Source organism: Natrix helvetica, assembly GCF_964273705.1.
Source record: "Natrix helvetica genome assembly, chromosome: 10".
NCBI classification, from domain to species: domain Eukaryota; kingdom Metazoa; phylum Chordata; class Lepidosauria; order Squamata; family Natricidae; genus Natrix; species Natrix helvetica.
Window position 1 is genome coordinate 7,711,492 of NC_138561.1, and position 16,198 is coordinate 7,727,689.

General features: G+C 43.8%; 1 protein-coding gene across 1 annotated transcript in view; it reads right to left on the bottom strand.

The window, feature by feature from the left end:
* Positions 1-16,198, bottom strand: part of CMIP (c-Maf inducing protein) — a 164,561-nt gene that overhangs the window by 44,036 nt on the left and 104,327 nt on the right. The window contains exon 3 of the mRNA XM_081963323.1: positions 13,811-13,861. Within this exon, the coding sequence (XP_081819449.1) occupies positions 13,811-13,861 (51 nt within the window). The remainder of the gene's footprint in view (positions 1-13,810; positions 13,862-16,198) is intronic.

Consider the following 16,198-nt stretch of genomic DNA (forward strand, 5'->3'; position numbering starts at 1 on the left):
TTAGAGCACTTTGCAAAGCTTGTAAGTTTGTCCTAATTGATCTCAAGTACTTTCTCCCAGCAGAATTCCACAAGGGATTGCAAGGTCCTTCTCAGATCAACCTGCATTAACACCAATATCGTTACATCACCCACTTTTGGAGTATTGAAACATGCTTATGTGCCAGCTGTGGTGATGATCTGTCAATCAAAGAGAAAGGTTTTCCCTCGCCAGTTGTGTCCAACTCTACGGAGAGGTCCTTATCTCTATTTATTAGCTGAGGGAGCCAGTGTTATCTGACAACACCCCTGGGGTTATGTGGCCAGCATGACTTTATGCCGAGGTGCACAAAATGCTGTTACCTTCCCACTGAAGGGGTACCTATTTATCTACTCACATTTACATGCTTTTGAACTGCGAGGTGGGCAGGAGACGGAGCTAGTAACCGGAACTCACCCCATCTCATGGTGCTTGGGTCTCAAACCCGGGCTGTCAGTTTTCTAGTTGACATGCTCAGTGTCTTGCCTTAACTGCTGAACCATCAACCCCTGTCAATTAAGGGGTTTATATAATCATTGAAAGGGACCCGGTGGCTCAGTGGCTAAGACACTGAGTTTTCAATCAGAAAAGTCGGCAGGTCGGTGTTTCGAATCCCTAGCGCCCTGTAACGGAGCTCCTGTGACTTGTCCCAGCTTCCGCCAACCCAGCAGTTCAAAAGCATGTAAAAATGCAAGTAGAAAAATAGGTACCACCTTTGGTGGGAAGGTAACAGCGTTCCGTGCGCCTTCGGCATTTAGTCATGCCGGCCACATGACCACAGAGACGTCTTTGGACAGCGCTGGCTCTTCGGCTTTGAAATGGAGATGAGCACTGTCTCCTAGAGTCGGGAACAACTAGCATGTACGTGCAAGGGGAACCTTTACCTTTAGCTTATAATCATTGAACAATATAGTGTAATGCTGTCTAACTCCTTTGCTTACCCAGATTTCTGCAATATAATGGCCCTGAACCACACTTTTAATTTCAAATCGTCAAATGGAGTGTTAGCAAAACTAAAAGCAAATATCTAATCAGTAGAAGATTCCTCCAGTTTTTGCCATAAATCTATTCCCGGAAGTTGAGCGAAAGGGCAATATTTAGCCATCAGAATTGAGCTCTCGCTGAAAGCTATATTCCCCACAAGCAATTCTACTCTTTCTTTAAAGCCACCAAGTGAGTGGTCATCTTTACACCTGGGCTACTGTAGGAGAAGAGCAGGATGAGCTGGAAAGTGAGGTTAAATGTCAATCTATCTCAGAATTGAAGAGAAACTCTAAGCGCGTCCACTGGGCTAGCTGAATTGAAAAAAAACTGAAGATAATCAGCACCAGAGGCGTGGCTTAAAGTTTCAATTCAGTTCTGGGCAGATTGGCTGTATTTAACCCTTGCTTGGACTCTCCAGAGCAGCGCCCTGGAAAATTGTCATCAGTATGGAATCGTTGTGTTGCCACAAGAGACCCAAGTCCAGCTCCCATGAATTCTGTTGACTCTTATCTAGCACCAATTTAGCTTTGAACATTAGGTGACAATTCGTGTATAGAGGTAGCAGTAATAAATTCAACGGGATTTACCTTTTGAATAAAGAAATGCAACATGGTCCTTCTAAACTTATTCTAGAGACACGACACTGGATAAAACCTCTCAGCCTTTTATTCATTATGAATGTTTCAACTGTTTTATCAAAGGGTCTAATCTTCATGGCCTTTCTTATCATCACAAGACCTCTGCTAGGACTCTGCAACCGTCATAAATATGAGTTAGTTGCCAAGCACCTGAATTTTGATCATGTTATTGTGGCCCACCAGTAGAGCTTTGAGCAGAATTAGACAGTAAGGAGGTTGGGGAGGAGCATGGGCCAGTCCTGGAGGCTGGGGAAAGCTCTGATGAGGGCTTTGCGCCGGAGGCAGAGACGGGGCCGAGGCCGTCTGGCAGTGATCAGCTGCCTTCGGAGCAAGACAGCAGTGAGGCAGAGGAACAGCAGGAGCCTGTTCCTGGTGCGCGCATGCGCAGAGCTGCCAGAAGAAAAGAACAGCTCAGAAATCAGGGTGGACTTGGGAGTAAAGTCACAGGTGGAAAGTGATTGGCCCCTCCCATAGGAAATAAAAGAGGAGCAAAAGGGGAGGGGGCTTTTGCAGGAAACAATTCGTTCGTTCGGTCGTTAGATTCGTTTCAGGAGTGTGAAGATCTGTCCATGAATCTCAGAGACTCTGTGCCCAGTCTTTCCTTGCACAGCACCTCATTTGGAAAATATTTACATGGCAGCTTTCCAAGATAGATAAGGTCTGTAGTCATAAATATCCCTTTGAAAGAAGGTTTGGCAGGCCTTTGATGAATGTGAATGAGAGGAATTCACATTTGTTTAATAAAAGGGATTTTGTCGGGACCAGGACTCTGCCTCGTGCTTTTTGGGGAAGCCTAACTCAGATCACATGTGACCACGGGAAAGCTGCAACAGTTGTAAGTGTGAAAAATGGTCATAAGTTGCTTTTTTCAGTGCTGTTTTAACTTTGAACAGCCAGTAAATGAAGTGTTGTAAGTTAAGGACTACCTGTACTGTTGATAACATGTGTGTGTAGACCTAATCATCTGTTGAGGCAGCAGATTAAAGTTGAATAAATCAGGCATGTCTAAACACTGTAGATAAACTAGAAATGACGCATGATTGTTCTCCCTTCCTTCCCAACCTCTCATGCCAAGGCATGAGCCCCAGTCACTAGAGGGTTTCATGACATCAGCAAAACTTTGTCATGATCTCAGCCCAGTGGGTTGGGACTGGAAAGGCACGCACATGGAAATAACACTTGCCACTGTGGGATTTGCACTCTCCCTTCTTGAATCAAACGGATCTTTCCCAAAGGAGACCCATACCCAACATTATCTGTTTAAAGGCAAAGGCTCCCTCGCACATATGTGCTAGTCGTTCCAGACTCTAGGGGGCGGTGCTCATCTCCCTTTCAAAGCTGAAGAGCCAGCGCTGTCCGAAGACGTTTCGGTGCTCATGTGACGGCTAAATGCCAAAGGCGCACGGAATGCTGTTACCTTCCCACCAAAGGTGGTCCCTATTTTTCTACTTGCCTTTTTTATGTGCTTTTGAACTGCTAGGTTGGCAGAAGCTGGGACAAGTCACGGGAGCTCACTCCGCTATGCAGCGCTAGGGATTCGAACCGCCGAACTGCACACCTTTCTGACCGACAAGCTCAGTGTCTTAGCCAATGAGCCACCGTGTCCCTCTACTATCTGTTTAGCTGGGTTTTGAATTCCTGTTTCTGACCCCCAAATCCTTCTTTCCGCTTGTACTCTCCCATTTCACCCAAGGAAGGAAGTTGACCCAAGAGACTGCAGCATTTTTTCCATGATTTTAAATATAGACATCTAAACAGATCTTCTTTCTGGTGGTAAAATCTTTGTCTGCCCTAACTTCCAACCATGATAGGATTTCGGCTTAGACCAATTTCCTGACAGTGAATTGTTTGATTTTCTTTTCTTTTTTTGGCAGATGTGCTAAGGCTAAAAACATGTTTCAACTTTTCGCAGAATGCATCTGGCAGAAAGTGCTGATTTATTATGGCACTCAAAAAAAATCTCCAGCAACAAGAGGACATGCCAAGAAATCTCCATGACGTTCCTTCTCAAACTGCTTCGTGTACTTTCCTGGAAAGGTTGGGACCATTGATCTTCTAAAGCTCAAATTGGAAACCTCAGGAGATCTTTTCGATTTAAACAGGAACCAGTAGATCTCCCCCCCCCCCGCCAAAAAAAAAAGACTGCACATATCAACTACTAGTTATTTAACATTTATTCCACATGGTGTAGTACTAGTACTTTTCGTCCAGATGGTAGCACTTGTCTTGTTCCTGAACCCAGTTCAAATTAGGAGAAGCTAAATTCATGTAATGGCCACATAATTCATACAACAACTGCTGTTTGAGCTGCGGTGGTGCAGTGGTCAGGGTGCAGAACTGCAGGCTGCCAGTAGTTTGGCAGTTCAAATCCCACCAGACTCAAGGTTGACTCAGCCTTCCATCCTTCCAGGGTGGGTAAAATGAGGACCCAGATTGTTGGGGGCAAGAGGCTGACTCTGAAAACTGCTCAGAGAGGGCTGGAAAGCACTGTGAAGTGGCATAGAAGTCTAAGTGCTATTGCTAATGGCTATTGATTCGCCTGAAAACCACGGCAAAAAAAATGTTGTAAACTTGGGAGTGGCTCATTTAACAACTGCCTCGCTTAAGCAACAGGAATAAGGCTCCCAATTGTGCTTGTAAGTCAAGGACTAGCTATATAAATACAGCCAGGGTAGAAAAGCATCCAGACAGGTTCCTGAAACAGTTTGGATAGAATTCCCCAAATGTCTGCTAAAACTTTCATTTCCTCCTGGCAAAGTTTCCTTGTTTAGATTCTGGCTTTATGACAAAAAATGCCAGCTCCCTTGTGTCAATATTAAGCTTTATATTCATAATATATTTTATACAGTTTTATATTAATATTAATCCCTCGTATCAATAATAAGCTTCAACCGCAATAGTACCTGGGCTACAAACTCGATTGCAGAAAATATGACTTCAGCAACGGAGTGGTCAATGCCTGGAATGTTCTACCTGACTCCGTTGTTACATCCTCAAACCCCCAAAACTTTAACCTTAAACTGTTGACCTCACCCCATTCCTAAGAGGTCCATAAAGGGGGCTTGTATAAGCGCACCAGCGTGCCTACCGTCCCTGTCCTACTGTCCCCATTCATTCGTACCGATTTCCTGTGTTCATCTTCAGGTTTATACTTATATCCGTTATCTTGTACATGTTTGACAAACTCAATAACTAAATAAAATACTAAAATAAATACTGGTTCCATCCCCCCTCCCCCCATTACAGTTATATGATCTGCTTTTAAAAAAAATTCTGTTATTAATAGAAGTTGACTCTTTGGAATTTTGCTGAGGGTTTCCAGGAAAAAAAGAAAAGCCACGGCATGCAATTATCTTTAAAAATTGTATTAAGCATTTGAAGTAAAAGAGGAGATGAAAACAACTTACTCGATATTGATTATTATTTTTGATATATGCCTCTGCACAAAAGGCACTTATTCACAAATATCCAGTTTGTTGGAACGTTAATTCGGTTTTTTTTTTAAAAGGGGGATTCAAATCGCAGAGACCCTATCATTATATATCTACTTTCATTCTGGATAGCGTTCAACATTTTTCTATGCATTTGTCATCCTGTGCTGAGTCTTGATTTACTCTATACCAGGGGTGTCCAAACTTGGGAACTTTAAGACTTGTGGACTTCAACTCCCAGAATTCCCCAGCCAGCCATGCTGGCTGGGGAATTCTGGGAGTTGAAGTCCACAAGTCTTAAAGTTCCCAAGTTTGGACACCCCTGCTCTATACCAACAACCACAATTTTTTTTACCCTAATATCATTTCCAAGTTAAAAGAGTGTTTATGCAACTTTGTTTAGAGACTGTTTGAAGTTAAAACGGCACTGAAAACGTGACTTTTGATTGGTCTTTGCACGTACAAGCATCACTGCGTTCCCATGTTTATATGATCAAAAGTCAGATGCTTGGCAACCAAGATATATTTATGATGGTTGCAGCATCTTGAAGTCATGCGTTCATTATTTGCAACCGTCCCAGCAGAGGAAGCCAGGTTGTCTTAATGACAAATGGTTCATTCCAGTGGTGGGTTCCAGGCAGTACAACCCAGTACAGCTGTACCAGTAGTAGCTGGGAGCAGCGGCCACCGTATCGGTACGGGGGCTCATTTGGCCTACCCACCCACCCGCGTTCCTTACCGGTTTTTGAAGCAAACGGGCCAATTGCGCCTGCACGACCTCTGCCGAGCAGGGTGGTGGCATGCGCAGCGCATGTGCCCAACTAAGACGCCTGGCCCCATGCGCAGCATACTGGTTGCGACGGGATCCGGAACCTACCACTGGTTCACTCAACAAGCACAGCGAAAATCAGGTGTGACTCACTTAACAACTGACTTTCCTTACTCACAGAAATTCTCAATTGTGGTTGTAAGTTGAGGGCTACCTGTAACGATCTCCCAACCATCACTTGAATAATATGCCGTTTGTCATGTTCGTAAATTGGGTTAAATGGAGGACAAGCATCCAAAATGTTGTCACATGACTGCCGGGGGAGGCGGAGGGGGGGAGTCTGGGGGGAAATGTCAGAACTTTGAAACCGAGTTATAAGTCTCTTTTAGGGGAGTCTTTAACTTTAACTTTATTTAGATTTATAAACCGCTCCCTCTCCCCGAAGGGACTCGGGGCGGTGTACAGTCGGAGTAAAAAACACGATATACATACATATACATAGAGGAGGCGGTATACAAACTGTACAATAGTAAAAAATTAAAAACAACATTAAAAACTACCCCAAAAACTGCCCCAAAATTAAAATAACTGCCAGGAGGATAAGGAATAGAGCTATGAATGGGCCAGGCCAGCTAATTGGAACAGGTGGGTCTTGAGTTTCTTACGGAAGTCTGTTTTAAGTTCCAGTAGTTGCTAAGTAAACAGTTGTAAACTGAGGACTACCTCTTGTCTGCTTAAATGTGGTAGTTTCCTCTTTGATGACTTCACCAATTACAGCATCATGGAAAGCGTCTAGAATAGCAATATAGGGTCTTCTTCTTGAATGGGGGGGGGGAAGGGGGGTTGGACTAGATGACCTTCAAGGTCCCATCCAATTCTGTCACTCTGTGTTCTATGCCTGTGCATCAGAGGAAAGAAAGAGAGAGGGAGGGAGGGAGGGAGGGAGGGAGGGAGGGAGAGAGAGAGAGAGAGAGAGAGAGAGAGAGAGAGAGAAAGGGAGAGAGGGAGAGAGAGAGAGAGAGAGAGAGAGAGAGAGAGAGAGAGAGAGAGAGAGAGAGAGAGAGAACATCCTCTTTGCAAAGAAATTAGGCCTGATCAGCCAGTTGCCCAGGTAACCCAGCCTCCAGTCTCAATTGCAAGCCTCACAAAGGTACCACAAAACATTCAATGCATGGGTCCATCGTTGCACATACATGTCAAACCATGATTGAGAGCAGAGGTCTCCAGGGGAAAATATATATATATGGATATAATGCGATTCTCCGAAGCAGACTCCCAGCATAGGGGATCTTGAAACCTCACAAGCTTTCCCACCTCAAGCCGCGGAATGGTGACACCGTCCTCTTTGCAGAGAAAGGGATGCTTTTCTTTTCTTTTTAATTCTCAGAGCGGTTTCTAATTGAACCGATTCCCCCCCTTCCCCCGTCCTGAGCTTTGGCAAACCGGATGAAAAGGAACGCTGATTTCCCCCTGGGGGTTTTAACGCTTCAGCTGCAGCCACCATCTTTCCTAGTTTTCCCCTCCCTGCAACTCCCTTCGGAGGGGAAAAAAGCTCTTCCCAAGGCTGGAAAAGGTTTCCTTCCTTCCTTCCTTCCTTCCTTCCTTCCTTCCTTCCTTCCTTCCTTCCTTCCTTCCTTCCTTCCTCTCTCTCTCTTTTTCAAAAAAAGAAATCTGTTTACCTACCTATTCTGCTCCCCCTCCTCTGGGTAAAAAAAACCACATGGGCTATCTGCTGATGGTTTTAGCCTCGCTTCGCCATAAATGGAAGGGATGGTTCGCCTCCGTCTACTCCCCTGTCGTCAGCAGGCTGGAGAAAGGGGTTTTGTTTTTTCTCCCCCCGGCACGAGAACTGCTGCTCCCTGCGCTGCTCCCTCCAGGATGTTTGGAGGGTGGGTGAGAAACCCAACTGCAGATGTGCGTCCTAACAGCCCTTTCTGGAGAGGCTGGGGGTGGGTAGGGCGCAAGGGAAAAACACAAGAGAGCTTTGCTTCTCCCTGCCGGCCGCTGCCGCTACCCGTTCCCCGTTTCATCCGTCGTGGCTGAGGCTGCCTGGAATGAAGGAGAAACTTCCTAGCAGGGAGGACAATTGACCAGTGGAAGGCATTGCCTTTAGAAATCGTGGGCGTTCCATTACTGGTGGTTTTTAAGAAGAGACTGGACAGCCACTTGTCTGGAATGGTAGAGGGTCTCCTGCTTGAGCAGGGGGCTGGACTAGAAGACCTCCAAGGACCCTTCCAGCTCCATTCTATCCTATTCTATTTCTCTTCTCTTTTATTTTATTCTTGTCTGGAATGGTATAGGGTCTCCTACTTGAGCAGGGGGCTGGACTAGAAGACCTCCAAGGTCCCTTCCAGCCCCATTCTATCCTATTCTATTTATCTTCTCTTTTATTTTATTCTTGTCTGGAATGGTATAGGGTCTCCTGCTTGAGCAGAGGGCTGGACTAGAAGCCCTCCAAGGTCCCTTCCAGTTCTATTCTATCCTATTCTATTTCTCTTTTCTTTTCTTTTATTCTTGTCTGGAATGGTATATGGTCTCCTGCTTGAGCAGAGGGCTGGACTAGAAGACCTTCAAGGTCCCTTCCAGTTCTATTTTATCCTATTCTATTTCTCTTCTCTTTTATTTTATTCTTGTCTGGAATGGTATAGGGTCTCCTGCTTGAGCAGGGGACTGGACTAGAAGCCCTCCAAGTTTGTGTTGTGTTGTGTTGTGTTGTATTGTATCATATTGCATCCCATCCCATCCCATCCCATTCTTGTCTTGAATGGTATAGGGTCTCCTGCTTGAGCTGGGGGCTGGACTAGAAGACCTCCAAGGTCACTTCCGGCTCTACTCTGAATGTAGGTCAGAAGTCTGAAAAATGGTCAAGTCACTTTTTTCAGTAGTAACTTCAAATGGTCATTAAATGAACTATAGGTAAAGGTAAAGGTTCCCCTCGCACATATGTGCTAGTCGTTCCTGACTGTAGGGGGTGGTGCTCATCTCCATTTCAAAGCTGAAGAGCCAATGCTGTCTGAAGACATCTCCGTGGTCATGTGGCTGGCATGACTAAACACCGAAGGTGCACGGAACGCTGTTACCTTCCCACCAAAGGTGGTTCCTATTTTTCTACTTGCATTTTTATGTGCTTTCCAAATGCTAGGTTGGCAGAAGATGGGACAAGTAACGGGAGCTCATTCCGTTACGCGGTGCTAGGGATTCGAACTGCCAAACTGCCGACCTTTCTGATCAACAAGCTCAGCGTCTTAGCCACTGCGCCACTGCATCCCTATACAAATACATATAGTTCTCAGCATTTGAAGAGCATTGTCCCTGGACCTCTAACCATCTCATTTTTGAGTAAAATGCAAAAGCATGCCATTTTTTCTCCAAAATTATCTTAGTTCCTAAAACATTCCACAATCTTGTTATTGTGGAGGAAATAGGAGGGAGAAAGAGAATTAGGTAAGTTTACTGCCTTGCATTATTTGGAAAAATAATAAGAGCGGGATATAAATGAATAAATATGCAGCTCAGAACTGCAGGAAGCACAGAGTGAGGGAGGGGGCAAAGAAAGGAAGAGAGGAAAATAATAAACTCCCCCCAAAAAACCATTCAGAATTATATTCTGCAAAATTGAAACAGTTGTAAGCTGTACTACTATCAGCCTAACTCCTACTAAATCAGTCCCATTTGCGTCTAACTCCCCAACTTAGGTTAAGTCAGCCTGGCACTGTGCGTTCCAGTTGACTTCACCATGTAATAATTTCTGAGGTTGACATTTATGGGGTAACAATAAAAATGGATGAATAACGGCTCAACCCTCCCCATTGAGTCTTGGTGGATTCATCAAGAGATCAAGGGATCTCGTTGCAGGGAGAAAGCTTCAGAAGCTGGGATGCTGCCATTAGTTGGCAATCTTTAAAACACTCAGTCAACAATTTTAAAGGCTTATGCGCATGCCAAACTGTTTCATATCTTTTAGTTAGAAATTACAAAATAGTGGAATGACAGAATAGCAGAATTGGAAAGGACCTTGGAGGTCTTCTAGTCCGACCTCCTGCTTAGGCAGGAAACCCTACACCACTTCAGATAACTGGTTATCCAACATCTTCTTAAAGACTTCCAGTGTTGGAGCATTCACAACTTCTAGAGGCAAGTTGTTCCACTGGTTAATTGTTCTAACTGTCAGGAAATTTATCCTCAGTTCTAAGTTGCTTCTCTCCTTGATTAGTTCCCACCCATTGCTTCTTGTTCTACACTCAGGTGCTTTGGAGAATAGCTTGACTCCCTCTTCTTTGTGGCAACCCCTGAGATATTGGAAGACTGCTATCATGTCTCCCCTAGTCCTTCTTTTCATTAAACTAGACATACCCAGTTCCTGCAACTGTTCTTCATATGTTTTAGCCTCCTCTATCCTAATCACCTTTGTTGCTCTTCTCTGCATTCAGGATGCCAGTATGAAATCATACTATCTAGAGACATAAGCAAATATCAGCATGCCATGGACCTCTAATTCATTTTAATACAATATCAAGAAAAACACATACATCACAATTGCTTTTCATAATTTTCTCCAACCTCCAAGAGATTCATTTCCCACTTAGTGCCAGCTGCTGGAAAAACCAATTATTTCCAATGTTCTGATTCCAGTGGATTGTTTGGGAGGGAGAAATGAGCATTGCTCATCTAAGATTATTTTCTGATGCCAACATGACAATTTGCCTTACTTATTTGAGGATAATTTACTTCTAGGAGGTGTAGCTCATTATTCAGAAAAGAGCTTTCCAGTGCAATTTAAGTGTAAGCAGACTCCCTTCCTGCATAAGTCTTGGCATGTAGCTTTCATGGAACCAGGCAATACATGCAAAGCTCTAAAATGACAATTAAAAATAATGCCTAGAAACATAATCAAGCCACTGGTTTTAAATCAAAACATGAATACGTTCACATAACATTGAAGGCTTGGCACATTGGCAGATAAGAAAATCACTCATCAGCAAGAAGCATCTACAGCTGGGGACCATCACTGGGAAGATTATAGAACCGTCATGGCAAACCTTTTTGACACCGAGTTCCCAAACCAGAATGCACATGCATGCACGCCGCAATGCCGGAAACCTGAAGACCGGCTGACCAGTGCACATGTGTGTGCCAGCCAGCTAGTTTTGGGGTTTCTGGCATGTGCATGCATGTTGACCAGCTGGTCTTTGCGTGCGCTGGAGTACTGGAAATCCAAAGACTAGCTGGTTGGTGCGTGCATGCCTCTTTTTTGGGGTGTTTTGGGACCATTTTTGAAGCCACGAATCGTCCCAAAATGGTCTGAAAATGGCCCAGAAAATGGCCTGTTTTAGGGGCATTTTCCAGGCTGTTTTCAGGCATTTTCCAGCACTCCAGTGCCCGCAAAGACCGTGCATGTCAGAAACCAGAAGCGCAGCTGGCAAAGGTGCGCGTGCCCACAGAGAGGGCTCTGTGGGCCACCTCTGGCACGCTGCCATAGATTCGCCACCACGGTTACAGAACACAGAATCATAGGGTTGGAAGGTACCTCAGAGGTCTTCTAGTCCAACCTCCTGCTCAAGACAGGAGACCTATTCCAGTCAATTTTTGAAAACCTCCAGTAACGGAGCATCCACAAATGTGAGAGACAAGCTATTCCACTGATTAATTATTATTACTGTCAGCAAATTTCTCCTTAATTCTAGGTTGGTTTTCTCCTTGATTAGTTTCCATCCATTACTTCATGTCTTGCCCTCTGGTGCCCTAGAGAATAAGACAGTCTCCTCTACTCTGTGATAGCCCACCAAGTACAGGAAGAGGCTATTATGTCATCCCAAATCTTTCTCCACCATAAGTTTCACAGCAGCTCAACCGCTCATCGTAACAATTTTGCCTCCAGATCTTTAATCGGTTTTGTTGCTCTTCTCTGCACACCTTCTAGGATCTCAGCATCCATTTCCTACCATGGCGACCAGAACTGAACACAATATTCTATTTTCCTGCCACTTACAAAGAGTTCTTTCTTACAGGGATAACAATATTTTGGGTTTATTAAAAAAAAAAGATCGCATCCAAAGAAAGAGATTGTTAGCAAATTCTGGAAAAGATAATCAAGCAACGAATCATCGAACACCTAGAAGCAAACAAAGTAATAACCAAAAGCCAACATGGGTTTGTCACAAACGAATCACGCCAGACTAATTTTATTGCATTCATTGACAAAGTGACAAAACTAGTGGACCAGAGGAATACTGTTGATATAATTTACTTGGACTTCAGCAAGGCATTTGATAAAGTAGACCATAACCTACTACTAGATAAAGTAGAAAAATGTGGATTAGACAGCATCACCACCAAATGGATTCGTAGCTGGCTGACCAACCACACTCAATATGTAGTCCTCAATGGAACTGCATCTACATGGAGGGAAGTATGCAGTGGAGTACCCCAAGGCTCTGTTTTAGACCCAGAACTCTTCAACATCTTCATCAATGACTTGGATGAGGAGACAGATGGGGAACTCATCAAATTTGCGGATGACACCAAGCTGGCAAGAATAGCCAATGCTCAAGAAGATAGGCTTAAGATACAAAAGGATCTTGACAGACATGAACATTGGGCGCTATCTAACAACATGAAATTCAATGGTGAAAAGAGTAAGGTTCTACATTTCGGCAAGAAAAACAAAACGCACAGGTACAGTATATGTGGTATCTTGCTCCACAGTAGTAACTGTGAGAGGGATCTTGGAGTCCTAGTGGACAACCATTTAAATATGAGCCAGCAGTGTGCAGCAGCTGCCAAAAAAGCCAACACAGTTCTAGGCTGCATCAACAGAGGGATAGAATCAAGATCACGTGAAGTGTAAATACCACTTTATAAGGCCTTACTTGGAATACTACATCCAGTTTTGGTCTATTTTACGATGCAAAAAAGCAATATATGCACGATTTCTGCATGTAGAAAGTGACAGAAATAGGACAAAACAGAGCAGCTATCCTTTATGATGAATACATCCACACAGAGAGAGAACTGATTGCCTGTCTTAATTCCAACTGCATCCCTGGGCCCATTTTACAATGCACAATTCTCCTCCCAAAGTCCAAGAGATGTTTCCAACTCTCCGCCATTTTCTCAGTAACTCGGTTTTTAAAGAGAGGGATGAGGCTGCTCAGAAGAATCGCAGAACATAGCCAGAGCTTCTGTCATTCCTACGTACCTTCTGTCTTAAGCACCCTCTCTGGAAATGCTCAACTACTGTCCTAAATAAGGATTTATGATGATGCTGTTATAAAGTCACATCCCCCCAAAACCCTGCCAGATTCCCTCCCAGGTAAACAGTTTAACATTAAGCAGACACTCTGATGGAGGGGTCGGAGAGAGAGAGAGAGGGAGAGAGGGGGGGAGAGAGAGAGGAGAGAGAGAGAGAGAGAGAGAGAGAGAGAGAGAGAGAGAGGGAGGGAGGGAGGGAGGGAGGGATGGAGGGATGGAGGGAGGGAGGGAGGGACTGAGAGAGAGAGAGAGAGAGAGAGAGAGAGTGTCACAAGAACAAATCCTTGAAAGCAAGGCAACAGTAGCCCTATAGAACAGGGGTGGCAAACTCAAGGCCCGAGAGCCACATCTGAGCTGTGGGGTGCTTAGATCTGGCTGGCGGGACGGCCCTGGAAGCACCAAAGAACCAGCTTGTGGGGCCTTTGCCAGGGAAAACGGAACTCCCATTTTTGCTGGCAGAGGGATGCAGGAAGCTGTTGCAGCCGAAAACGGAGTGCTTTTGCTGGCAGAGTGCTTGGGCCACCACAGGCATCCCCATATGAGTGATGTCATGGGGTCACCATTTGCAATTTGACCAGCTGACTTCCAACAAGTGCGGGAAACCGAAGACCAATATCATTGATTTGCAGGCTAACTACACCAAAGTGCACCGATTGTTTTTCTTCTTCTAATGATTGTAGCAACAACAAGAACAAAAACCACATAGATAAACAACTTACCTTCCACTGCAAGGAATGGAACCACTGGTCTCTGAGGTAACTGTTTGCAGCCTGCAATTTTAATGAGAGAGCAAAAATAAATAAATTACAAGTGTTCGGATTTGCAAACCCATCATTAAAGCAAAACGCCGATCGATCGCTTGCATGGACTTTGCAGCCTTGAAAGGCCCCTGTCATTTCACTCGTTTGACCCCATTAACTTAGCATTTCTGGGCCGCACTCCAGAAGCTTCCACAGACCCCTCCCTTAATCTATCTATTTCTATTATATATATAAAAATGGCTGTGTGTGTGTGTGTGTGTGTGTGTGTGTGTGTGTGTGTGTGTTCCAGCATAACTCTGGAACACCTCGAGCAATTTCAACCAAACTTACTTACTCTCTGGAAACAAATACTGTGGGGTAAGACACCCCTAACACCTCTCGGGGTGTGTGTTCTGTTAAGATGCAGTCTGTTGTGCCTTAAAATGGATTCTACAGTACTGCCTTAAAATGGCTTCTGCTGTACAGCGCAGTGAAGTTACCATTGTAATAGCTTCACAGTACTCCTCAAGGGGACTCCCTCTGGTAAGGGGGAAAATCCAACATTAGAAATTGTGGCGACCTTCGTGGAAGGAGGGTTGGGATAAATAAATACTCGGGCAGCGCCAGCTTATCAGTTAGTTGTTTATAAAAAACTGGAGATACTATGGACAGGAAATTTGAGAAGCACATCACCTGCAAAGATTTGTAATTTAGTCCAGAAATAGTAGCTTAATTTGAATGAAAGAAAACACTGAAAGACAGGATCTACAAATAGAAAAAGATAGGTAGTTCTTGAATTACGACCACAACTGAGCCCTACATTTATGTTGCTAAGTGAGACAGTTGTTAATTGTTACATTTTGTTAAACTCATCCGTGGATAAGAAAATCTATTTATTAACTAAATACCATGAAAAATGTGTCATCTGGAAGAAGCCAACTTGAGATTTTTCTATTTTAATTTTTCTATTTTAATTTTCACAAATGGCTTATCCAGGGGTGGCACATTTTTCATGTAACTTTGGCTAAAAATTCAAGGATTGGCTTATACACCAATGGGCTTATCCATGAGTATATACGGTGGATGAAAAAGAGAGCTATGTCTACATTTACAAAACTTTTCAAAATTCACATGCAATTGTACAATATAGGTTTACAGAGACAGAATGGCTTATTTAAACTTTTAAAATCCTTGCTTGGTGCTTGAATCTGACTCAAATGCACTGTTTGAGCTTATCCGGGAGGGAGGAAAAATCATTATATCATTTGCGGCACTGCAAAAACTGTTTTTACGGTTGGAAATTTTTTCTTTGTATTCATATTTGAATACTGCCTTCTCGTAACTTCAGCCCATTATCGGTAAACTTTACCCTGGATTTTCCTTGAAATGTTTTTGTTAGAATAAGAATGAAACCAAACAGCTACGGCTCACACAGACAAAAATGACGAATCACGTTTTATCTAGCACCATTGTTTAGACTTATCAAGTTTGTTTTTTCCTTTCGAATACACCTAATTGCCAGGAATAGCCTTCAAAATACAGGGAACACATTACAGGGCCAAATATAGACGCTGGTCAAAATTAGAACTTGGCCAACTTTTGCAATTTTCCAGAGATTTAAAAAAAAAAAAACCTAACTTGCTCTGAACGTTGTTGGTTTTTTCTCTGAACCCCTTAAGCAAGATGTAATGGGAATACAACCCCTAAGTTAATTTTCTCCAGTCTCAATTATTATCACCATTGTTCACGTTGTTTTTCAATGCTTCGTTATTTCATTTGACAATTCTCCCAATGACTTGTTAGCTTCATATTGTCTCTCCTAGCCTCCATGCCTCTGATGTATTTTCTCTGTTGGAAGAAATGCCCATCTGGATTCAGCTCCAAGTTGGGAGAAAAGACACTGGAAACAACGGTGGCTGTTTGGAAAGATGGTTTAATGGTGGACAGGATCACATGGTTTGAAGATCTTGGGTGAAGAAAAAAAGGGGACGGATGGTGAGAGTCCCTGGGTTTTAAGCCCTCCCTGGGCTTTTGAATTTGAGCTTGTATTCTGGTTGGTTGTCAGACTCCCATGGGGCCATGCAGGGGTAGCTTTGTAGGTTGTCTTTTGAGTCCCAGGCTTGGTTGAGCCTTGCTGGGTGATGATGTAATGAAAGGGCTTTGGGATTCCTATTATGGCTCTGCCTGAAGGAGGTAGATCTTTGTTATGTAGAATAGACTGGCTCAGGCCTTAATGTCCCATTGACAAACGTGGGGGTAGTGAGTTTCTGCCTCCCTTTTAGGGGAAATATTCCGCTCTTTTAATATTTTCTAAAATATCTCATTTTCCTAAGAGAGAGCGGGTGCTAACTTCCTATAGCTCATTGC